Source organism: Papaver somniferum, unplaced genomic scaffold (assembly GCF_003573695.1).
Source record: "Papaver somniferum cultivar HN1 unplaced genomic scaffold, ASM357369v1 unplaced-scaffold_15, whole genome shotgun sequence".
Classification (NCBI taxonomy): Eukaryota; Viridiplantae; Streptophyta; class Magnoliopsida; order Ranunculales; family Papaveraceae; genus Papaver; species Papaver somniferum.
The window spans coordinates 850,316-876,179 of NW_020624376.1; the positions used below are offsets into that span (position 1 = coordinate 850,316).

The 25,864-nt window shown below is 36.2% G+C and overlaps 2 protein-coding genes across 2 annotated transcripts; one reads left to right on the forward strand and one right to left on the reverse strand.

Moving 5' to 3' along the window:
• Positions 1-19,297: 19,297 nt before the first annotated feature.
• Positions 19,298-21,503, reverse strand: LOC113335635 (F-box protein At3g07870-like). Its single transcript, XM_026581662.1, has 2 exons — positions 20,131-21,503; positions 19,298-19,683 (listed from the first exon to the last, which is right to left on the reverse strand). Exon 1 carries the CDS (start codon positions 21,413-21,415, stop codon positions 20,150-20,152), a length of 1,266 nt encoding a protein of 421 aa, XP_026437447.1. The 5' UTR covers positions 21,416-21,503; the 3' UTR covers positions 19,298-19,683; positions 20,131-20,149.
• Positions 21,504-22,897: 1,394 nt separating this feature from the next.
• Positions 22,898-23,830, forward strand: LOC113335556. Its single transcript, XM_026581591.1, has one exon. It carries the CDS (start codon positions 22,898-22,900, stop codon positions 23,828-23,830), a length of 933 nt encoding a protein of 310 aa, XP_026437376.1.
• Positions 23,831-25,864: the final 2,034 nt, after the last annotated feature.

A 25,864-nucleotide genomic window follows, 5' to 3' on the forward strand; every position in this document is an offset into this window, starting at 1 on the left:
AAATTCATTCTCAATCATACGATTTCCCTTTGAAAATAACGTCTGATTCAGAGAAAAATCTAAAAACCTAATAATGGTTACAAGAAAAATCAAAAGAAAAATCAGAGAAGAAGAAATAATAAGAGATGATAGTACTTCTCTTAGGTCATCAGAAGAAGAATAGGGAATTTCGAGACGAAAATCAAAGAGGAAAAAGAGTAAAAAGGTTGAAACACCGAAATCGAAGAAAAAAACTTCAAAAAGTTCACCGGACGATGAATCTCCAGATGTACTAAAAACAAAAAGGAAGAAAACCGAGTAACAACACACCAATTCAGAAAAAAGGTACTATTTCTAACACTTTCAGTATATTTTTTGTGTTTCTGGGACATAGATCCACCAGTACATATTTGAAGTACTGATTAAAAATTTATGAAAACCTATCAGAGTTTACATGCAACTTCTACTTTGTGTTTAGCACTTAGAATTGACAGTACATAACTATAAAACTGTAGAATAAGAATCAAAAGTGATATGCAATGTGTTTCATTTTATTTCTGATACATAGAGCCACCAGTACATATATCAAATACTGAGGTTTTTTCTTAATTAGGTTTTTTTTTGGAAGTACATAAGTCCAGTAGAGAATGGGTAACATTGTTTCTGGCACATAATTGGCAGTACATAACTAAAAAACTGAGACATTGTAGTGTTTATGTACTCTAAATTCATCAGTTTCTTTGTTTATGTGATAATGATCTTTGGATATGAAGTACATAAGGCCAATAGTGATTGATTGTGTTTCTGAGATGATGAATGTGTAGTCCATAAATGTTATACTGAAATAAAACCAATTAAATTTTGCAGGTAAGGTTGTGCCAAAATATGTTAGGAAGTTGTATAGGTCTGGTTTCACAGCATTACATAGCCTGGTTGCCAGAATGAAGGTGAGTAAATATACTTTGAGTGAAGCCACATTGGAAAAGATAGCCGAATCTTCTTATGGACAGATGTTTTTGATGTTCTGGCACACTAAGTACTCAGAAAGTCATTGGGAAAAGTTGGAAGGTGCAGTGAAAAAGTACTTGAAGTGTTACAAAAGGGGTCGAGTCAAGAATGAGCTCACATTTGAGTTTGTTAGAAGAGGTGAAACACACATTATCACGTCGACACCAGAAAAAATGGGTGTATTGTTTGGAATGCCAAGAATGGCAGGAAGAAGAACTGATGACACCTTTTTGATGGGAGGTGGTGGATGGAGGCAGAAACCATTCTACATTAGACACTTTGGTGATAGCAATACAGTTACAAGACCAATGCTACAAGATGCCATCTTGAAACTGCTCAAGCGTACTGAAATCAAGAATTCTGAATCTGAAGGTGGCGAAGACAGTGATGATGACAATGATGAACAGGTACCCGATAGTGAAGATGCTGAAGATATGGAGTACAGGATACCAAGAGTAGAAACTGAACAAAAAATTGAAGATATGGTTAAGCTATTATGCCTGTTTATGTGTATTACTTTGTTTTTTACAACAAAAGATGATCATAAACTCAAAGAAAAGTACTTTGGTTTAGTTGATGATCTTGATAAGTCAAAGAATGTATCTTGGCCTGACCTGATACATAGTTTCTTAAAGAAGAAAATCAATCAGAACTACAACACTCCCGAGGGCATCACTGGTTGTGTCGTCTATTTGTTTGTATCGATCATCTAGTACAAGCTTTTTTTTTCCAAGTACATATTTACTCTACTGTCATTTAAGTTTATGTATTTGATTCTGTTGATGTTATTTTTGTCATAGTTGTTGTATGCGGAGCATACTCACTTGGTGAAACCAGTGACGTTACCAGATGATCGATACCTTCCAAGAGCGGCAAGGTGGAACATCAAAGAAATATCTGTTGAGTTTCTAAAGGATATGGAGGCTTCGCAATGCACAGTAAGTCCCTAAGAAAAACAATACATATTACTAGGATAAGTTTTATTTCATTATGCTTCTTGTAGTTTTGGTTTAGGAAACAATGATGCACCAGTACATATCTAAAAAACTGATTAAAGTTGATGAATTTAAGTATAATTATTTATGTTTTCATAAATAATTATACTTCAATGATTTGTTTTAGTTAGGACACTATCAGAAAAGCAGTTTTCTGATTGACCAAAATGATTGTGTGTGTGTCGTATGCACTATTTATTTGAGTACATATATGTTATACTGATACTAAAACTGGTTATATGTGTGTGTTATATGTACTTTTCCAGTTCTCTAAAGAATTTAAGGATGAATATACTATGTATGAAAAAGAAATGTTGAATGAAATTGCTCAAGGCTTCCAGTTGAAGACGTGCCATTGATAGTAGATTGGCAAGAAAAGTTCGAGGATTTGGAAGTAAAGAATGAAGATTTGAGGCTGAAAATTGCAGAAAAATGGTGTGAGTTACAGAGCAGGAAAGAGGACGGCCTCCCCATTGATGTGAGTATCATAGAAGAGCTTTTGAATGATATATATCACAGAGCTTACCCACCTCCACAACCAAACTCGGGAGAAGAAGAATCTAGCAGTAGCTCTGAAGAAGGGCATGATGATTTGGATGACACCGTTCCATCAGCAACTACTCCCTTGGTAACAGAGGCTGAACATGAAATTCCAGATGATACCCAACAAAAGTCGAATGAACAGGGAAATTCTACTCCAACAATGCCTGATATGGGGGGCTCTGAAGAAAATCCCACACAATTCGATATTGAAGTTTCACAGTTTAAAATTTGGGATAGATCTGATTTGGAGCGAAAGGTGAAAGAGCTGCAAGAGGAAAAGAGCATGCCAGAACCATCACAGGTAAGTTATATTCTTTCGAGTATTAGTTTAGTTTGTAAAAAAAATAAAACTTGTAAGTAAATATATACTATACTGGAAAACATACAAGTACATATCTGCAATACTGATTAAAAACATATCACCTTATGTTGAATAACAGACTGAAAAAGCTGAACTCCAACAAACAGCAGCGACACAAGTTCTGGGTAATATTGAAGTGGAAATTGGTTCTCTTAGAGATAGACAGGTGAGCGAATTGAACGTTACACTAGTTAGTTCAATTTTATACTTTGTCATCCTATAAAATAATACGGTTTGGCATTGCATTTATGTAGGGTGCATCGCTTGAAAAAATGTTGCCAAATATGCAGTTTATGCCTTTGGTTTGTGAGCTGTCGAGTCTCAAAGAACTGCATACCGTGCCAATGGAGAAACTGATTGACCTGGCCATCCATGGGAAGGGTATTTATACTGATGAGTACTCAAAATATCTACAAGCTGAAATTATGGGAGATCCTTATCCATCCTTAGGAATTCTTAGTCTGGAGTACCCGTCGACTGGTAGTTTACCAAGCTTGGAAAAAATGGAATCTTCTCAAATCTTCGACAAATTTTATGCTAAAGATCTGGATCCTCCATCACAAGTTTCAAGACCAACTTTTGACTTGGGTTTAGGACCAAGTGATCAAAATGGAGAAGAGGTGCAGCAGCCTGCAATTGATCTAGGTGCACCTGATCCACCTCAAATCCATCTTGCAGCTGCGCCTGCGCATAATGAAGCTCCAGTTGCTAGAGGAGCATCAAATCAAGCTCAAATTGATACTGCACCTACACTCAATGAAGCCTCTGCAATTGTTTTAGCTGCAGCTGAACAAGCTCGTTTGAAAGCTGATCTTCAGCAACCTGAAGATCAAGTATGAACATGTTATAAACCTATTACATATATCCTTCTGATACATATAACCAGCAGTACGTATATCAATTTTTGGTCAAATAGTTCGTAGTCTGATTTGTTTCAAATGCAGGGAACAAGGAAACCTTGGGATCCCATTCCATTCAATGAAGTAAAAAGGAAGAAGAAAATGAAGAATGACAGAAAGCAACAACCTACTAAACAATTAGAGAGTCTTGTAAGTACCTAAATCTACTTCTGTTTAATGAATTTGTGTTTTGTTTTTAATGATGCTTTTAGCATATGTACTAATGCTGCTGATTCTCAAACAGAAGTATCCAGTTTTAGATGCTGAAAAGGCAGAGGAAGATCGACTGAAGAAGAATATGAGGGCCGAAAAATCTAATGCATATGCGGAGACTCTCCAACTTCTTTCTGAGCTACAGAAGGTAATTATAATTACCAAAAAAGTGAAAAGTAACAACTTTATCAATACTTAATGGACCACTTATGTTTACATATGTTCAGTAATATGGGAAAACCCAACAGCACATATGTTATGTACTCAGTGAAACTAAAAGTACATAACTTCTGTACTGGAAAGAATCCGACAGTACATATGTTCTATTCTGTTCATTTTTTTTTGCTTTTTTAGTCTCTCATTTGCTTTTTTACGTTTATGGTATATTGAAGGATAACGAACCTGGAGTTAGTCAAATATCAGGGGAATATGACGTAACACTTGCCAAGAAACTCGAAGATAGGCTGGCTACAAAGAGTAATGAATTCAAACCAATAGCGAAGTCGACTACATCAGTCATGGACAAGGAGAAGAAAAAGCCGACTATCTCAGCCAAGGAGAATAAACTTACTCCAAAAATCACATACACCCCTCAGAATCCAGTAACTCGGAGCCACCCGCAGAAAAGAGTTGATCCTGAGTTTGCTAGTGGCAAAGGACTGTCGGGACCTAAAAGGCGAAAAACAAAGTCCAGAACTGAAAACCCAGTTGAAAAAGATTGCCCAACAGAGAAATTTCAGAAAAAGGATAGCGAGAATGTGAGAAAGAGAAAATCTAAAGGTGATCCAAATCTGCAAGAACTTACTAAAAAAGTGAAGAATGCACGCAAGTTGTTGAGCCTAAGGAAATCTCCATTCTATAAGGATTTGAGTTCACAACAAAGAGCGCTTCTCTCTCCTTTTTTTGACAAAGCTACCTCAATGTGAGTCTCTCTTGGATAGGTCCCTTTCATTTTAACAAAACTTTATGTACTTCGTTTAGAATCAAACTTATAATTGATTTGGATTATTTGAATTTGCAGCAACAGTGCTTGGAAAGCTCCTGCTGTGATTGGTCATCACATATTATCTGCAGAGACATTTGAAGATCTGCTACATAACAGGTCTTTAGAGGGAGATCTTATAAATTACTGGCAATACCAACTGAAAAAAGCATATCATAATGAGAAACCGGTGAATGGACAGAGAAAGTACATTCCAGTACTACACGTTGATCCAACAGGCTGGGTATGTTTTCCAATTTATCTCGATAAACAAAATGCATCATGTCTTTGTAAAGTGCAGTGCATATCTCTGATACTGTTTTACATTGAATCTGAATTCATGTTTATTTGTTTTATATATTGAGAATTTGAATAGCATATCTGCGAAACTAAAACGAAACAATTTTTTTTTATGTGTTGTAAAAAATATTATGCTTTCATATATGTGTTTTACACTATAATTTTCAGTACATATTTACTACACTGATAAATCTAATTCTTTTTTTTGTACCTTTTCAGTTTTATTTAAGTGACCCAGTACATCAAGTAGCAGCAAACACTGCTGTCTTCTTACCCATCAGGAATATGGAGGAAGGAACCAGGAAGATTATTATTCCAATGTCACACCAAAACGTGCATTGGACGCTTCTTGTGTATGAATGCGAGAAAGGCGAATTCTTCCACTACAACACTTGGGAAGCTGTATCCAAAAACGAGTGTCTCGATAATGCTAATCTTATGGAAGAATACTGCTTGTTAGCAATTAATGAACGCTTGTCGAGCCTGCGCCTTCCACTTGTACACAGAGTAAAGGTGATTAGTTACCCAACACCCCAACATGGAGACTATCCAGATTGTGCAATATATATCATGCACATCATGAAGAAAGTTGCAAAAGAGGAAGTAATTGATGGAGTGCGAATGAGCTTGGGAGACCCAGAAGAACTAAATGACAAAATACATAAGAAGAGGATCTCTTTAGCATGCGACATACTCTCAACAACATCTCCTCCTGTGGAGAGCTGGAATATTCATGTTCCAAAAGGTTTTTAAGACAGTGCTGATATGAATTAGGACTGCATAATAGAAGTTATCATAGAGAACATATTCAGAGTTTGCTAGTCTGTTTTAGACAGTATCAAAGTTTAGTAATTATTGTTATTTATTTTGATAACAATTGTTCTCGAAACTATGGTGTTTGTGTTTAATCTATGTACAGTTGTTTGGCTTTATAAAAATGTTGACATGTTGGATGGTAAAAGTCCATAGTATGAAGTGTTTTGGTGTGTCTTATGTAACATAGACCAGCTATTAGATTCAATTGAAGAATATGACTCTAAATTTGTTAATCATGATGAGAGAGAACATGAATCTCAGAGCTGGTCTCTTTGTTGTGCGAAGAAAGTCTTGAACAAACTTGGAAATCAACCTGAAAAACCAATAATATTGAAAGTGGATAATGCAGTACAAAGTACTATTAAAAAGAGTCTTAAATGAGCACAAAGTACCTTGTCCCAGAAAGATATCAAACAGTACATAATTTCAGCACTCTAAAAAAAAGCGAACAAAAGTGTTTAAAATGATGCGCAAAACAGAATCTGCATTGTGACCAATAGAACTAATAAGGGAGAACTGAAAATCTAAAACTCATGGGTATGAAGGAATGACAGTGCACGTTGCCTTGTTGTGGTGAGTTTTCTTCTTGTAGTTGGAACAACGGACGGACTTCCTAGCTTTTTCCCATGCATTCTTGATACGATTTCCCTTCGGCCTACCTGGTGGAACTCGTGGATGGGGTGGAAAAATAGTATCCTCTGGCAGATACTGCTCTGTCCTGTTGTATTTGGGGATTGGTCTGATAGCAATTGAATACAGCTGCTGAAAATTTGTAACTTTGAAGTAGTCTTCGATATAATCTACGTATCGATCACCCTTGGAAGAAATAACTGCTGTATCATGAGAGCATGGAAAACCATAAACACGCCATCTTTGGCAGGTGCAAGTCTTGTTCAGCAGATCAACAGTGTGAGACCTGCAGATGCGTAAAAAGCTTTTCAGCACAAATAACTTAAAAGCAGTACATATATGCAGCACTGCAAACAAATACAAAAAAAAAAAACATATGATTCACTACTACATGTATGCTATAGTACAGTAATAGTTGTTTTATGGGATAAAGCTAACCTAGGCGAATGAATCTCATACTCATACGCAGATGACTGAGTAACATTCCAAACTCGACCAATTTGAATATGTTCTTTAAGTAACGCCTCGTAGGTAGGAGTGTGCTTCTCTGGGTCCATCAAAAGACTCATTTCGCGACGTTCATTCATCAACTCCATAACGCGTAACCTATGAATGGAACAAAAAGAACACCTGTAATAAATTTTGAACAAAAAAAAATGAACCAAAAACAAAGAAAACAACAACAAAAAACACACACACAAACCTGATCATGTCAACGAGGGCGCAGGCAGGCAACCTCTTGTCTTTCCGAATCCAATTATTGAAGGACTCAACAACGCTTGATGTAGTCTGACCAAATCTACAGCCAGTGAAGAACGCGCTGGACCAATGTTCCCTAGGCATATTGCGGCAATACTCAGCAACCCCATGCCTTCCCATTAACTCCATTTCCATTAGTGCTTCTTCATATCTTGCTGGTGTGAGAGCATAAGTTGCTTTTTTGAAACAAGCCATAACTTCTTTGTACTTCTCGTCCGATTTCCTTATTGGTAAGTTTCCTTGCAAGTGGTAGTAACAATAGCCATGATGGGAAGTAGGAAAGTGTTTAGGATTAGCCCTCAACAATCCTTCATGACGATCAGACATAAAGGTGATAGGACGGTCATCAACAATGTTGCTAAGATTGCACATAAACCAATCCCAATTGTCAACATCCTCTCCTGGGACCAATGCAAAGGCTAGCGGATAAAAACCTGCAAAAAACAAACAGTACATAAATTATATACTGTCACTAAATATGTTGCTATATTAATAGATGTAACATATATTATGTATTGGAAAATACACTAAGAATTTCCAGTACCTAATAGACATATTGTACTCATAAAAAGGTCTTGTGCTTACATATATGAATTAGTGTGTGTTAGACACAATAACTTTTCATTACATAAATGGTATACTCAAAAAGTTCCAACGATTAAAAGCAGTGAATAACTTGTAAACAATAAAAATTAAAACGTAACAAAGAGCACTTGCCTTGATTCCCATTCAGACAAGTAGTAGCCATTAGGGTACCTCTAAATCTCCCGGTCAGAAAATTTGCATCAACAAAAATCATTGGTCGACAAAGTCTATAACCTTCAATACAAGCGCCTATTGCAATGAATAACCTTTCAAATGTCTGATTTGCATCGTTAAACTGAAAATCCACATAAGAGCCAGGATTTGTTTCTTTCAATGAATTCACCCACCAAACCAGATCAGAGTAAGACATTACATCATTCTCAAAAATTTCATGGTGTGACCGTTCCAAACCATGATATGCATGGTGATATTTGATATTAACACCAGCACCAACTTTTATATAATCTTCAATTTCGCGAGGCTTGATAAGTGGGTTGTGCATCACACGATCATGAATAAGGTTGTGTACCAGCTTCTTCGATACTTTAGGACTTCTCAACTTCACACCAGCTCCACAAGTGTGCCTCCCAACATACTTTTTTATCCTAAAAACATCGCAAGTAGAATCTATAGCAACTGCATGGATCATCCAAGTGCATGGGACTTTACTGCATTTCATTGTGAACCTTTCACGATCATTCTTCACCTTTGTTACGCGATACTCAGTCTTCAAACAATACTTTTGACAGGCCAACCGAACAGCATCAACACCACCACGAAAAAGCTTGTTCGGATCATCGAAAACATTCTCCCACCCATCAGACAGAAGAGGTTTAACAATTTCTTTTCCATCAGTTTCATAACTATCTCTATCTGCCCTAATCAGTTCTGAATTGTTGTCGACGTCGCTGAATGTAGAGGAACTACATCCACCAGCAGAAAGAAAATCCACATGCAGCTCAAAGAACGCCGATTTCTTTGAAAAATGCAAGGCAGCAAGACCATGAAGTTGAAAGTCAGCAATCACAGGCACTTTGACACCATTCTCAACATAAGTGATGATAATCTCAGAAGGGTTCAAGGTTCTCCAGTTTTCACAAATAAGAAATTTCAAGTCATCAATACTAGACTTAAAAGTAACCAGGTGAGAAAAATGATGATGATTATAATAAATGTATGCATAGCAGTAGGTATTTGGATTGGAACACTCTGCATCAGACATGTGTTGAACCTGCAAATGTCACAAAGATGTAACAGTATTAAAATACAGTATTTCACATACGTACTGATGGGTCAAACTAAAAAAAGTGAGAGATCTATGCAAGAAACAGATTCTAAGAGCAGTTTCTATAAGTATGCCATATATGTACTGCAGATTCATGAACTACAAAATCAACTGTATGACAAAGAATAATTAAGAATCTAGGAGAAACAGCAGAATCGAAGCACGTAATACGGTATTTCACATACGTACTGATGGGTCAAACTAAAAAAAGTGAAAGATCTATGCAAGAAACAGAATCCAAGAGCATAAACAATGAGTATGTCATATATGTACTGCTGGATAATACGATCTGAAAGTGAAAACAAACCTGATTTTGAAAAGAAAACAGAAATATAATCAAATCGAAAGCTAAAATAAGCTAAAAACTTAACAATCTAACCAAATAACTGAATAAATACGAAAAAGATTCATAAAAAACAAACAGAACACAACCGATCTCCATGATCCAAAATTCAAATCTTATAATGATTCAAAAACTGTAGCAGAAACAATGAGTATGTCATATATGTACTGCTGGATAATACGATCTGAAAGTGAAAACAAACCTGATTTTGAAAAGAAAACAGAAAGATAATCAAATCGAAAGCTAAAATAAACTAAAAACTTAACAATATAACCAAATAACTGAATAAAAACAAACAAGAATCATAAAAAAAAAACAGAACACAACCTATCTCCATTAAACTGTAGCAGAAAGAAGAAAACGAAAAGATTAAGCAACATACCTGTTAAAAATCGAAGAAGAAATCTTCAGAAACCCTAGTCCCAAATCCAGAAGAAGAAAGAGAGCAGAATTTTCCCAAGAATAATCGGCTGAATTTTTTTTTAGAAACTTTGAAATAGACTGCTTTAATATATGTAGGATTGGAAGGGTAGTTTAGGTATTTAGAAATTTCGCACAATTTGTCCCGCACGTGTATAGGACCTGGGCTTAAAAAATTTGGTCCATTTTCATGTTTTCTCTTAATTATGGACCTCTGATTAGTAGGCTTTAATGGGTGGACCTGCCACTAACTAAGAACACTATAATGGTACCTATTGGTAATTCCTAGTTCTCTCTCTTAATTTCTTGTATAACACTCACCTTAGAGAGATCTCCCAATACACAGTTTCCTTCACTTTATATAGGGTAATACATAGTGGATGACAGCTAATAGATCTCCTATTTTCGGAATCACTGTACGTTACAATCGCTCATATACATTCGCTCAACTTCGCACACCTTACACTTTCGCACAGATCATCACACTTTACTCGTGACTATGCTGACATCATTAAATACGTCATCCTAATTTTAATATATGCGATGGTCTTCGCTTACATTAGATGACCTTTATTTCACATACATAATGAATGTGCGATATTTCACTCCTACATTTTGCCTCTTCTCACATCGTTCTCTTTATAGAGTGAGCGATGTGAGAAACTTTCAATACAACTTATCGCACATGTTTATTTCTTCGTATTTTATTTTGCCGACATTCTTCCGTAATTTCAACCTCTCTTTCTGCACGTGTCGATTCTTCTGCTTTTTACCGAAACAACCCGTCTCTAACCGGTCATCTTTCTTTTCTATTTATTGATTTATCCTTGAGAAATAACTTCTTCGTTTCTTTTGATTTTGTTTATATCTCTTTTTCCTCGAAACTTCTACTTCCCTGATTCATCTGTTACTGCTGCTGCTATTTTATCACCATTATTCTCATGGATCCAAATCCAAGGTTTGTGCGTTTTATCAAAATCATCCTCTTTTTCTTCTGTTGACTACGATTGTTGATCATAATTGTTAATGTCGATCACGATTGTTGATGTCATGATTAACTTAACTCCCCTACTATTTGCAGCAGGAAAAATTCCTCTTCGAGTGGTCTCAGAGTAACTGTTTCCAACCCTAAATCTTCATCAGATATCAAGGACAAAGAATCTCTCAAGAGGAAGACTTCGCACAACAAAGGAGTAAGAAATATTCTATTTTTATCAAACAATATTGTTTCCTCTATATCTTATCTGCGTTGTTTTCGCAGGATTCCGATTGTGAGATAGGTGGAGGGAAAGGACCGAAACTTAAGAGAGTTCGCAAGCCCACAACTCTTAAATCAAATATTTCTATTCCTGAATTTGGCGTCGCAGACGTCATTCCTCCATCTCTAGTTCAAACTAATATTTTTCCTTCTTATGCGAATGTCTCTGTTACTCTCGAAGAAATTTTCCTCCTGAAAATAAAATCGTTACTAATCAAGGTCTACAGGGTACCCCCACTCCTGCTTCTACGTTTGCTCCGAATGTTGTTCAAACTGTTCAACCTTTGTGAACTCTCCTTTTCCCATAAGCACCGATACCATTCAAAATACTATGGATATTCCCAACTCTACGAATTTTACTATTTTTTCTCCTTCTATTTCTGTTTCCCCTTCTTCATCTTCCTCTTTCTTATTGGAATCCCTTTCTCTCTATAAGAAAGCCTTGGACAGTGTAAAGTTTGCTTCTCAAACTTTACTTGACATTATCAATTCTGCTCAGTCATCTACTAGTGATCCTCACAAAATTCACATATGTTATGCTTTAAGTAAACTTCTATGCGAATTTCCTTCTAATAAAGCTACAAGAGATGAGATCCATTCTCAAATTGATCCAAGTTTTCATACCGCTCTAGATGTCTTGGTAAGTACCTCTTGTATATGTTCTTTTGATTATAATATCTTTATTATTTATCCTTACTTTCTTGCTTCCTTAGGAATCTCATCGTCGAATGATTTTGGCTGAAGGGCGTTTTAAATCTAGTTGCTCTCAACTAGAGCTTTCACACCATAACACTCTTTTAGAAAAGGAAGTTAGTAAACTGAAAGGAGAACTCCAAGTTGCAATCCTTGATTCTGAAGGTCTTCACAACCAGAACCAAAAAGTTAGAGGTATTTTTTCTTTTCACTTATTGCTTCTTGTAATATATTTCTTCGCTTACCCCCATTTTTTAAACTTCTCCATGCATTTATTAAGATTTAAACCAGAAGCGAGTTGCAGAGAGATTCACCTTCCAATTTCTTGCTGAAGATATTCGTGCGAATAATGAGACGTTGCAGATTCAACTAAATCAATTAAATAACCAACATTCATATTCACTTGACCAGATTAACAATCTAACTCATGAAAATAGTCATCTTAATCAAGAGATTGAAGCATTAAATGCTCAGATTTCCCACATGTCTAAATTGTTATCTAGTGCTGATTTAAGACATCAAACCTTATCAGAAGAGAACCATACTCTTTCTATGGAGAAACACTCTTTTTTAAAGAAAGAAGAAATGTTTTCGCATCAGTACTTAATTCTCCAGAAAATAAATGATGACCAAGAACAAGCTCTTCGTTCACTATAAGTTCAGCATGAAGCATCATTTAAGGAATTAAGCACCCAGAACGAAAAATCATCCAAAGTAAAATAAACTTGACTGTGAAGATGAACCAACTTCAAAAAAAATATGATCAACTGAAGCATTCTCATGATGACCTTAAGAAAAGGAATAATTCTCTCTCTGCTGATAAAAAGAAGATTCGATCTCGTCTCAATGGTTTAGTTGGTAACGATTTCGATAAAGCTATGGAAAGTATGAAGAATAACACTCTTGCCTTTTCTAAATTCTGCGAAGGTAGTCAGCTAGAGTTGACTGCCTTAAATTTCTAATCCTTTTATTTATTTCTTCGAATTTTTGCTTTCAAATTATGATTCCATATTAATCTTTGTAGAGTCCGAAAAGTCGAATCAATCCACTATATCCCGGTTGAAATCTAACTTAGCTAAAGTTTGCAAGGACCGTACGAACCTGGAGATTGCTTATACGAATCTTGAAGTTTCTTTTACTGCTTCTCGAGACCGAGCGCGAAGAAGATTCACATATCTTCAAAATTTCGCAAGGCTCATGTTAATGCTCAAAATTTAGTTAATCAAATCCTTCTGAGAATTTCTCTTTCTCCAGTAACTGTCCCTCCCCTTAATATAAGCGAACATGAGAAGTATCCAGAACCGGATAGTGACTATGAATTTGTAAGCAATGATGAAAAAGATCAGATGATATTGATGCTTCCTTTTCAGAGGATCAGCTTGAGAAGAACAAATCTGGCAATGTTGATTCTATTGATAAGACTAATGCCAAAGCTAAGGACCCAAATCCAAGCCACAAGATTGATGCTGAAATGTCTTTGATTGAACAAGATGTACCTTCCAACAATGCTTAGTCTTCTCACTCCTTAATTATCTGAATTCCCCTCTTATATTTTGATACATTCTGAACTTGTTTCTTAATCAAGAAAGATATATCTTTTTTAACTCCCCTACTTGCCTCTTATTATATGTCTTGTAAGAAACAAGTATATGAATTTTATGAATCCTGCTATTTTTCGTGAATTCCCTGCAAAACAACATTAGTTTATATATAACCTTTCTCATGAGGTCTTATGTTGCCTTTCTAAGTAAAGGTCTTATCTTGCCTTAATTTATCTTTTATTTTTGTGCGACGAGATCGCAGGCGGTCCTTACACCTAAATGTAAGGACCCTTTAATCTCGCCCTATCATATTCTTGTATTATCGCCTCTTCAGGTTTTTCTCGTGCGTAAATATGACAAGCCTTGATACTCCCTTGAGTAAAAAGCCTCATGAAATTTTCGTCTTTTGACACAATTCAGCTCACTAATGGAGGGTGTCGTCCTTATATTCCCCATGGTTGCCCTTCAAGGAAGCTTACCTCTACCGGGTTAAGGTTGGCTCCTCCCATCCGGTAATACAACAACCAGTTGATTTCACAACCTCTTATCCCTCCACCGATAAGGTTTATGGTTTCGAGACCGCACCCTAAGTGGGGTATCTTCAGACCGAGTGCATCATAGTCAGGACTTCTCAAGAGTGGCAAGGTAGGCTCCAGACGCCCCGGGCATTCTTGACTCAACCGTGTACCTCGGCGCCCTGATCGAGTTCCTGCACTCCTTAGGAGAGACTTTCTTACCTTAGTCTTCCAATCTAAGGCAATGAACTTAGAATGAAAATTTAAGGCACCTCTCCTGGATGGGCTTTTTCGTTTTTTCTCACCCCAAATCTCCATGACTCAAGTTCCAGGGTCGATGTAGCTTTCCCTTGAGTCATGCTTACCAGGTTTTCCCCAAATGTGACGTGCGACAGGTCTTACTTTTTGCCTCTTGCATTTATGCGAACTAGGGTCCACGTCACAGTTGGATGCCTCTCTTCTGTGGTTATATATTCTGTTGCCTTATGTTAAGGTCTTATTATAAGGACTTACACTTGCCTTTTTCTGATGAGAGAAATTCTTGAGAACGAAGGGAATCTTCAAACTTGTTTATTGAATTGAATATTACATCCATGTTCAAAAAATAGGAACACACATTCTTGATTTCAAATTTTTACCCGTGCGATTTATATCGCGTATATTCATGGATAATATTTCTTCAAATATAACCTATTCCATGGAAGATATAATTTTCGTCCTACATCTCTTCCTTCGGGATCCCCCAACTCATAAGCTCCATTTCCAACTATTCTTTTTATTATATATGGTCCATCCCACTTATTTTCTAACTTCCCATCTCCTCCTCTCTAAACCGGTATTTCTCGCAACACTAATTCTCCTGGTTGAAATTCTCTTATCTTAACCCGTTTATTGTATTCTCGAGCTAATCTTCTTTGATAATTTTTCGTATGTTGCAAAGCGACCTCTCGAGCTTCTTCCAGATCATCAAGTTTTGTTAAAATTAAATCCGCACTTAGATTCTTCTCCCAGGCTTCTTTCTTTGTAGTAGGGATAATGACTTCTGTTGGTAACACTGCTTCTACCCCATATGTTTAAACAGAAAGGGGACATTCCTGTCGCTTCCCTTCTTGTTGTTCTATATGCCCATACTACATTATGTACTTGTTCGCACCAACCTTTATTATGTCCTTCCAACTTCTTCTTTAATGTGTCTGCGATCGTTTTGTTGGTCGCTTCTACTTGTCCATTACTCTGCGGATAGAGGGGGGTAGACTTTCCACTTTGAATTTTGAACGCATTGAGTAGCATCTCTATATTCTCACCCTTGAATTATTTTCCATTATCAGATACTAACTGTGCAGGGATGCCAAATCTGCATATGATATTTTCAAAAATAAACGTGAATATGTCTTTATCACGAATATGCTGAACTGCTTTCACTTCTGCCCACTTTGTGAAATAACCTGTTGCGACAATTAGATATCTTCTTTGCCATGTTCCTGGTATAAACGGACCAACAATGTTAATTCCCCATTTTCCGAATGGCCATGCATTTGCTGACGTGTTTAGCATTGCTCCCGGTGCGTGTATTTTCTTCCCATGACGTTGACACTCTTCGCATCGTCTTGATACTTGCTTTGCATCTTTGTGCATGTAAGGCCAATAATATCATTGTATCTTCGCTCTGTATGCGAGTGATCTTCCTCCACCGTGGTTTCCAGCATCCCCATAATGTAACGCTTTTAAGATTTCCATTCCTTCTTTTCGCGTGAGACATCTAAGCGAAGGTCCGGGAAATGATCTTTTATACAGAATACCATTCCTTAATTCATAATTCGTCGCACGACTTTTTAATTTGTGTGCTTCTAATATTATTCTTGGTAGTTCTCCCTTCTCTATATATAAATGAAGCTCAGTTCTCCAATCTTTGTCTTCGTTCATTTGTTCTCCTTCCTTGTTTTCTACTATCATCACATCTGCTTCTGTTTCGTCTTCTTTCTTTATAGATGGTAAATAAAGCGTTTGTATCTTTATATCTCCTGCAATTGGATCTATTAATATTGAGGGTATGAAAGCCAATGCATCTGCGAGCCTGTTATCTTTTCCAACCCATATGTCTCCATCTTATGTTTGGAATTCGCTCTGCTAATTCCATGACCAATTTCTTGTATTTCTGTAAAGATGGTTTATTTGTACAATATTTATCTTCTATCTGTCGAATTAATAATTGGGAATCACTAGTTACTCGCGCTTCATGTACCTCCATTTCAATTGCTAACTTCAATGCATGTACAACTGCCTCATACTCGGTTTCATTGTTTGTAGATGCGAACTCCAATCTGAATGAGTAAGCCATTTGCTCTTCTTCTGGTGAAATAAAGATAATACCAATAGCATTTCCTTCTCCATTAGACGATCCATCTACTAGTATCTCCCATATGTTTGAATTTCGATCTGTCAATAAATCTTTAAGATTCCCATGTTCCTCATCCACGTCCATCATATCTTATACATACTCATCTTCCTCCGATGGAAATTCGGCCAGGAACTCTGCGATGATTTGTGGCTTTGGTGAAGATAATACTTCAGAACCGATTTAAAAATTTCCCAATTGTGTATTCCATCTTTCAATTCTCCCTGATCTTTTTGAATTTTTCATTGAAGGTTCAATTGGTACCTTTGTTAATACCTTAATCTTATGAGCCTGAAAATAAATGCGAAGTTTAAATGACGCATACACGAGTGCGAGAATTAGTTTTTAAATCCTTGAATATTTTTTCTCTGCAGAATTGTACGCTGTGCTTATATAATATATTGGTTTTTCTACCCCTTGATCCGAACATAACAAGACCGTGCTTAATGCATATGGTGTGGATGCCAAATATAACAGCAATTCTTCTCCTGGATTTGCCTTTTGCATAATGGATAAATTCATTAACTAATTTTTTATGCTTTGTAATGCCTTGTCACATTCCTCTGTCCACTCAAATTTCGCTCATTTCTTTAATATGTTGAAGAAATATTTACACTTGTCCGAAGAACGTGAAATAAATCTTCCCATCGAAGCTATTAATCCATTTAAATTTTGAACATGCTTCACCGTTGCTAGGAATGTCATATCTCTAATCGCTTGTACCTTGTCTGGATCAACTCTATTCCTTTTTTAGAGACTATATAACCCAAAAGATTTCCTGATGATACTCCAAGAACACATTTTCTGGGTTCACCTTTATATTGAACTTTCGCATCTGCTCAAAGATTTCTCTCAAATCATCAACATGATCTTCCGCCTATTTGCTCTTTACTAACATGTCATCGACATAGACCTCTATTGTTTTATGTATCCATTTCTCAAACACCTTTTCTACCATTCGTTGATACGTCGCACCCACATTTTTCAATCCAAACGACATTTTCGTATATCAATATAATCCTCGGGGTGGGAAAAAAGCGGTATGTTCTTGATCTTCTTCAGCCAAAGGAATTTTATTATAACCTTTATACCCATCTAGCAATGAGATTCTACCATTTCCTTATGCCGATTCTACCATTTGTGGAATATCGGGTAAAGGATAACTGTCTTTCGGACATGCTTTATTTAAATCGTTGAAGTATATGCAAATTCTTATCCCCTTGTTTTTCTTTGGCACCACCACCATGTTTTCTATCCATTCTGGATATTTTGCTGGTCTTATAATCCCTGCCTCTAACATTTTTGTAGCTATGTTTCTATTTGAGGATGATATGTTGTTGCGATCTTCCTTATTCTTTGCTTAAATGGTTTTGCATTCTTTTTAATATCCAATTTATGGAATGCAACAGATGGATCTATTCCTGGCATTTCTTCCATACTCCATGGGAAGATATCACTATATTCGCGCAAGATGTTTATTTTTTTTTCTTCTTCTTCTTTATCCATCTTAGTTCCTATTTTCAGTATTTTTGGTTCTTCCTCTGTAACAACATTTACTTCTTTCGTTGGTTATGCTTCAGTGAAATTCGCTCTTGGTTCTCCCATTGATGTTGAATCCTTAATCTCTTGAATTGGTCCACCTTCCTTCTCTGGTATCTCGCTTGGTATTCCTTTTCCTTCCTTCGCTCTAATCATGTATATCCGAAATTCTTCTTTTTTCCTTAACTCATTTGCTTTTCTCCAGCGATCCTTTCGCTTCTTTGCACGTCCTTCATAACTTTTTACATCTACCTGATGGCAGATCTTCGCACTTGTAACATCTCCTCTAATTTCACCTATTCCACTTAGAATTGGGAATCTAATGCATTGATGTAGTGTGGACGCTACGACCTTTATCGCGTGCACTCATGGTCTCCCCAATAACATGTTGTATGGTGATTCAATATCAACCACACATAATGTTGTCTTCACTTCTACTTCTCCCAACAGTATTCGCATTGTAATCTCTCCTTTTGGTTTTGTGACTGTTTTATTAAATCCATGTATATTATAAGCTGGACAAGTCATGTCCGCATCTCTGTATCCCATGGCTCTGAACGCAGGATAAAATAGGATATCAACAGCACTTCCGGTATCCACCAACGATCTATTAATCGTTCATTCTTCTGAGTTTTCCGTCCTTTCACCAATTTTGCTTCCCTCAGCCGTTATTGTAATCACCAATGGATCTGTTCGCTTTAAGTTTTCTTCCGGAATTTCATCTGCTGCAAACGTTATCTTCGTTTTTTCCCACTCCTTTAGAGGAGATTCTTTTTCCACCGTCATCACCTTCTTTCCCTTATAATCTCGTTTATGTATTCTTCCTGTGATTTCTGCTTGAAAATCCGCATCAGAAAGTGGTGTTTTAGTTATAGAATTACACTGTATGCCTCTACCTCTTACTTGTATCTTCATAATTTTTATTTTTCCCACAGATCCTATAGATTCTTCGCTTTTCATCTTTATCTTCTCCAGAATCTCCAGATCCAATTTTTCAAGATTCCACAAACTCGTTGACAGGATTTATCACTCCAAGCTGTTTCTAGCGCCAAAATGTAGTTGCAAGAAATCCTACAACCACATCCATTCAAGATTAAGTAATTCTCTAAGAAATTATGGTGAAAATCATTTGTTTATTCCTCAAGATCTTAAGATTGAATACGAAATATTACAAAGACTTTACTTGCTCTCCAAATAAATATTCTCTCTCCTAATTTCTTGTATAACACTCACCTTAGAGAGATCTCCCAATACACAGTTTCCTTCCCTTTATATAGGGTAATACATAGTGGACGACAGCTAATAGATCTCCTATTTTCGGAATTACTGTACATTACAATCGCTCATATACATTCGCTCAACTTCGCACACCTTACACTTTCGCACAGATCATCACACTTTACTCGTGACTATGCTGACATCATTAAATACGTCATCCTAATTTTAATATATGCGATGGTCTTCGCTTACATTAGATGACCTTTATTTCACATACATAATGAATGTGCGATATTTCACTCCTACAAGAAATGAAGTAAACATTCCATTGATATAGTTCAATATATCAAGCTTTCTAAATTCCAAAGCCTATCAGGTAAATTACTGCTCCAAATCTTCAACTGAGCTGCACAACAGATAAAGAGCCGTACCATACACAAAGCTTAGAGAAGACAACAGAATGAACAATTGTGTAAACATTTTTATTGACTAAATATATGCGCAGTACATTTCTCGAGCAACCTATGGTACCCGTATTAGGAACTTAAATAAGCAAGCATACAATAAATGTGCAGGAAGATTTATGTTCTTGCTTTTCTCACACACAAGCCCTAGAGCTTGGGAAATTTCATTCGGAAATATCACAACTTTCAGCTATATAAGTCATCAATGTCAATCAATGCATATAGATAAATTTGCTAATAATCCATTTCTCCATGGAAAAAAGTTAGGCATTACTACCCAATCTTAAAAGTTAAGCATTAGTTACAAGTTACAACATAGAGAAATGACATTTTAATAAGGGCAGAAAAGTTTGAGTTTCCATTAAACCATGGAGTTGAATATTACTTACCTAGGTAGAATATCCTTCTTTATGCATCGAGCTCGTCTTCACTAATTGCTCCTTCACTTCTTTCGGGTGATCCAATTACCTGCACGTTTTCTTCCTCCAAAGCCTTTATAGAGATAAAACTGTTCACATGTAACATTCCGTATTTGATTGTAGGAGTTTCTTTGAGCTCACATATAGGTTCTGAATATTTACTGTAGAGGCAGATATTTTCATTAATCCTGAAACATAGAAGCTCTCCCTTATTTGTAAGGCCGACTACTTCAAAAAGACCACTCCAACCAATAGAGAACCCCTTACTCCAACTCCTTAGCTTCTGCTTTTCTTCAAATTTTTTGAAAGACCATATATCTACATGATTGAGATGAATATCAACAACAGACAACCACCCACCCAGAACTACTAATTTTTGTTGACGTTGTGCATTATTTGTATCACAACTGAAAGGTAACGTTGTTAACAAACAGAACTTTTCATCGGACAAATCAAACGCCCATACTTGCCTTTCCTTGTTCAACCAATGAAGAGATTCATCTACATATGCACCAGGATCACTGATAAACGAATGCGCACTGTTAAAAGAATGCACAATGGTTTCTTTGACTCTCCAGCCGCTCCCACCACCAAGAGTATAAACTTGAACTAACCCAAGGCATTCATCACTGTTCTCCACTTTGCTGTATAAAATTCTAACATCCTTGTATTTCTTAGAAGTAGCACTATAACCAAATCCGCGAGACATATGTGAAATTGTTGCAACCTCGTATAATGTTAATCTCGGTAGATAAACACACTTTCTAGTAATTGGATTAAATACATATAATACCTCTTTGTTAAAAATGTATTTAGCTATGCATATCAAACCATTACAGGACCCGACCCATTCATCACCAGGTACACATAACACATGGTGGTTGATTCTATAAGTTGTAATCACTCTGTCATCGAACTCCTTGTAAACCATTGTGTATTCATCATCATCAGGTGTTCCGTCGACACCAACTATGAATCCAATTTTAGTAGTAACCTTATTCTTTTTATAAGAAGGGTAATATTTATGGTTGTGAAAATAGTGAAATTGGAGTAATTGATAATGTAAATGTTTCTCAGGAAAACAACAATCACGAATAACACTTAACCATTTTTTGCAAACAAGTTTACAATCTAAGACTGTTTCAGCTGGTAACCTAGCCAATATATCTTCTATTATTTCTGTAGGTATATGTTCAAACCTAAATCCAGTTTTCTTTTCAAAAGAAGAACAAGAAGATAAAGAGAAGGAATTCATTATACCTTAGAAAGAAGAGAAATCCTGACCCGATCTTGATTTTGATTTTTCTTCCCCTGCAGAATCCAATTTCTCCGTTTCTCAGTGATTCTTGGATGAAAAACGAATAAAGATAGGGTTTGTTTGTTTTCCACACCATATCGGAAATTCAGATGTTTGGCTCTACAGTTACATCTGTACGTCGTTGGAGTTAGGGACGGGCCCAAGGGGCTATAATACTTATTTAGGCCCGAGTTAATACCTTTGGTAAGCGCACTTATTTTATTTTAAGTACCATCATTTGGGGCATATTGAATAAGACAAAAACATGGTTGGAAATAGTGTTTTTAGGCTATCCCTTATCTAGCAACTTTTAAAAATGCTAAAATACCTTTGGATGATTAGTGTTTAATTAGTGTCGATTTTAATGATTAGTTGTTAATGATTATAGTTTGTATTAGTGTTAATTTAGGATAATAATTATCTTTTTAAAGAGATTGAATGAGTTATTATAGAAGAAGAAGAAGAAGAGGAGGAGGAGTAGAGGAAAAAAAACTTTTTTTTTTCTTTTGTGATTGTTGAAACATGTTTGATCCAAATTCGAGTGAGGAAGGTGAATCTTCATCACATAAAGCTAAGAAAATACATCTCAATTACGATGGAGATCCGGGGATGGCTTATTTTTTGGATTATAAAAACGATTTTACCCAAACTCAATATCAAACTCAACTTTTTTCTCAAGCTCAAGATGATTCCTTTGTGGAGCCAAATCCAGAAGATGAGTACATTGATGAGGAACCCAATGCTAATAATACACATGTATGGTTGTAGAAGTTGTTCAATATTCATTTTATAGCTTGAATCCACCAAAAGTTTGGATTTTTGAACTTAGTTCGGCGCAACAGGGTTAGGTTCGGAAAATAATTTGGATGCCGAACCTTGAAATATAAGAACAGTTCGGTTTATACGATTGAATTCTATATAAGCCGAACTGTCCTTGAATTTTTTTCGCGCCAATTAATTTACTTGGTTCGGCTTAGAATATTGTTCTATTATAAGCCGAACCCTGTACTAAAATATTTCTGAATTACAGTGTCGTACTCGGCTGTCACGTATTCCAGCTGCACATAGTTTTATTGTTTTGATAAATCTTAAGTGTGCTGGTTCGGCTTATAATGTTAGTCCCCAATGAGCTGAACCCTTATATGTTTACTAGTTCGTCTTTGTAATTCTAACTCGAACCAGCTGAACCGTAAGATCGACTTTCAAGTATTTTTACGAATCAGCCGAACCTTATCCTGAACGTATGTGACATTGTTATAGTTTGTTCCTGAAATGGAGACTATGGAGGATCAATCACCGCCTGTTGATGTCATTCATGAAGATACTAAAGATCACTTCCAAACTGACTTGGTAGGTAATCTAATTTATGTTTTTTTATTATTTTTTCAAGTATGTTGTATTCAAAATCATTAATAAAACTTAATTTTTATACTTGTCACCATGTATACGTGGAAAACTCGAGATAAAGTTGTTCAATGGGCTGTGGAACATGGTTGGAAAATCAATTGCGTCCTAGTTAAAGGAAGACAAAGCCGAAAGGAGCGGGTTGAGATGGTTTGTGAGAGAGGTGGGAAGAAAGTAAGCAAGAAGAAAAAGGGTGAGGTGTATGTTGGGAAGACCGGGAAAAAGTATAAGACTAAATCAAGGAAGATAAATTGTCCCTTCAAAATCGTCTTCAATTGGAACTCAAATGAAACGGTTTTCACCTTGAATAAAGATATGGATTGCGGTCATAACCATCCACGTCCAAAGGATCTTCATGGACATTATAGATCCGTAAGACTCAAAGCTCATAAATATGCGGAGGTAGATAAAATTACACGAGCACGTATGGCACCCTCTAAAATTCTTAGTAAATTGAAGGAGGATCATAAGAATAACAAGACTACGTTGCAACAAATCTATAACGCTAGAAGTACTTTGAGAAGGAAGGATTTGCAAGGTAGGTTGGTGATGCAACAATTATTGTGGTTGGCGCAAAAGAAGAACTATGCTTGCCAAAAGAAATTGGATAAATTCGGCCATGTGACGCACCTTTTTATTGCCCATCTGGAATGTGTAAAGTTGGAGTTATGCTTCCCACAAGTTCTCATATTGGATTGCAGTTACAAGACCAATAAGTATGCGATTCCCTTGATGAACGTTGTTGGTCATACGTCAACCAAGTCACCTTTCATCGTTGCTTTTTGTTTTTTGAAAGATGAGTTGAAAGAAAGCTATGTTTGGGCATTGGAACAAGTGAAGTTAGTCTTCCGGGAGGATGCTCTTCTAAAGATCATGGTAAGCCGAACCTTGAAGTCTAAACTGAATATTTCCAAGTGTGATAGTTCGGCTCGCGGATGTGGTTATTTGTTTGCCGAACTATGTTCATGAAAATATACATGAACATACAATATAATGTTCTGCTGATTTGGTTATTTGCTCTACAAGCCGAACCATGTAAGATGAACAAAAAACTTTTGTTCAAGTATGAAGGTTCGGATTATATGTTATATTTATGACAATAAACGAACTTATTACTGAGATTATATTACCAAACCCGTTTGAAATCATAAAATCATAAAATCACCATTACAAACTAATCATTACAAAGTAACCATTACAAGCTTCTAATAACCTATACAAGTTATGAGAAACTTCCGAAGGATGATGTAGTGAGGTTCATATTTGAAATTTTTTCCTTTCCATATTCGCCATTCCTCTAGATCTCGAACAACAATCTCATCATTTGTTTCACCTTTAAGCCGATATCGGTTGACGATCCGAACCATAGCTATGAAGTCCTTAACTTTATTTTTATTTGTTTCGATTCGACAAAACAATGATGCGCTATCCCGGTTGTTAGAATTACCTGTTTCGTTGGTGAATGCTTCATGAATTCTGACCAAGTAGTACATACTCATTAGCCCCTTTACCCATCGCTCAACACACTTCTCCGGATAGTACGTTACATAATGTTTGCAAAGAGACAAATCTTCTTCTAGAGTATACTTAAGACTAGAGGTTGCCATTTTGTGATTTGATAATGAGATACCATACGTGGGTATATATATGTTTGATAAATTGTACTATTTGTAACGACTATTTTTTGAAAGTCCAACGACTAGTTTTTCAAATTTTGAAAAAACTACAAGGTTCGGCAGACTCGAATTTTATTTTATAAGCTGAACCTGACAAATACTCGACCATCTAGTGTATCTCGTCACAAAGGTCTCTTATAAATCTCGAAATTCTTCTCTTCAGCCATCTGTAACATAATCCAAGCTCGTATCTTCCTCCATGGCGTATTTCCCAAAGGCTTTGAATTCTTGCTTCCTAAATAAAAAGGAATGAAAAGTTAGTTATACAAAAAGAAAATTAAATTACATATTGCTACATAAATCTTTTGGATTACTCACTTTTTCTTCATTAGTTCCGCTAGGATGATATTGATTAACCCATTCTAATACTCTGATGTAATCTTTCATCGTATAACGGATTTGCTGGAATCTTTCAGCTAATTCCGGCCGCTTACGCTTTTTCTGATTTCCATCTAACCGAAAATGAAATTCTTTTACTGTTTTCCAAAACATAGAATAATGCACATCAGGACGTTCACCATAAACACAATAAGTACGGATGAAAGCCCGAACAAGCATTTTATCATCTTCTACGGTGAATGGTTCCATGAATGAATAGAGAAGGAAAAATAAATTACGCAAAGCCAAATAAGTTACGTAGAGCCAATACTATAAATAGAATACTATATATAGAAAAGGTTTCAACAGATATATTTTTTGGGGAAAACAAAAACTAGTCGTTGTACTGTACATCCATCAGTGTACGGTTCGGCTCATATGAACAATTTACTTATCATCTGAAACCTTATGAGCATAGGATTCGGCTATTACGAAAATACTCGTTTGAGCCGAACCCAAGGTACTTGACATATAAACCCAAACATATAAAACCACTTTACAATAGATTAAAACATACGATTCAAGGTACTTAACCAAACAAGTGTATTTAAGAAACCATAACAAAGTAAGAGTAACTAACGACTAATAACAAAGAAAGTGTACTTAACAAAGAAAATACGAAATTCAAGGAAGTTTACACATCCAAACTTATAGTTCACCGACCACGACCTCTTTTCCCTTTTGGACGGACATTCTCGTCGTCTTCACCACTTGGCCCGCCCCTAGCACCACTACTTGAGCCTTCACCTTCTTGCCGTGCTCTCTTGCTCGTCGGCCTTTTTGCGGGTTTATCCGGTCCTTTCCCTTTATTTATAAATGCATCCCACTTGTTGTAGAAATCCTCTTGCTCCTCCACCGTCATCGCAGTTTTGCAAGAAAGTCTTATCTTCAAAGTTTTCAAGAACTCCTTACCCGCCGCAACCTGAGGATAAAAAAGTCAAGAGTTTTA

What these genes read in the sequence shown, in the direction of transcription:
- LOC113335635 (XM_026581662.1), bottom strand. Translation starts at nt 21,415, where the DNA reads ATGAATTCCTTCTCTTTATCTTCTTGTTCTTCTTTTGAAAAGAAAACT.
- LOC113335556 (XM_026581591.1), top strand. Translation starts at nt 22,898, where the DNA reads ATGTATACGTGGAAAACTCGAGATAAAGTTGTTCAATGGGCTGTGGAA.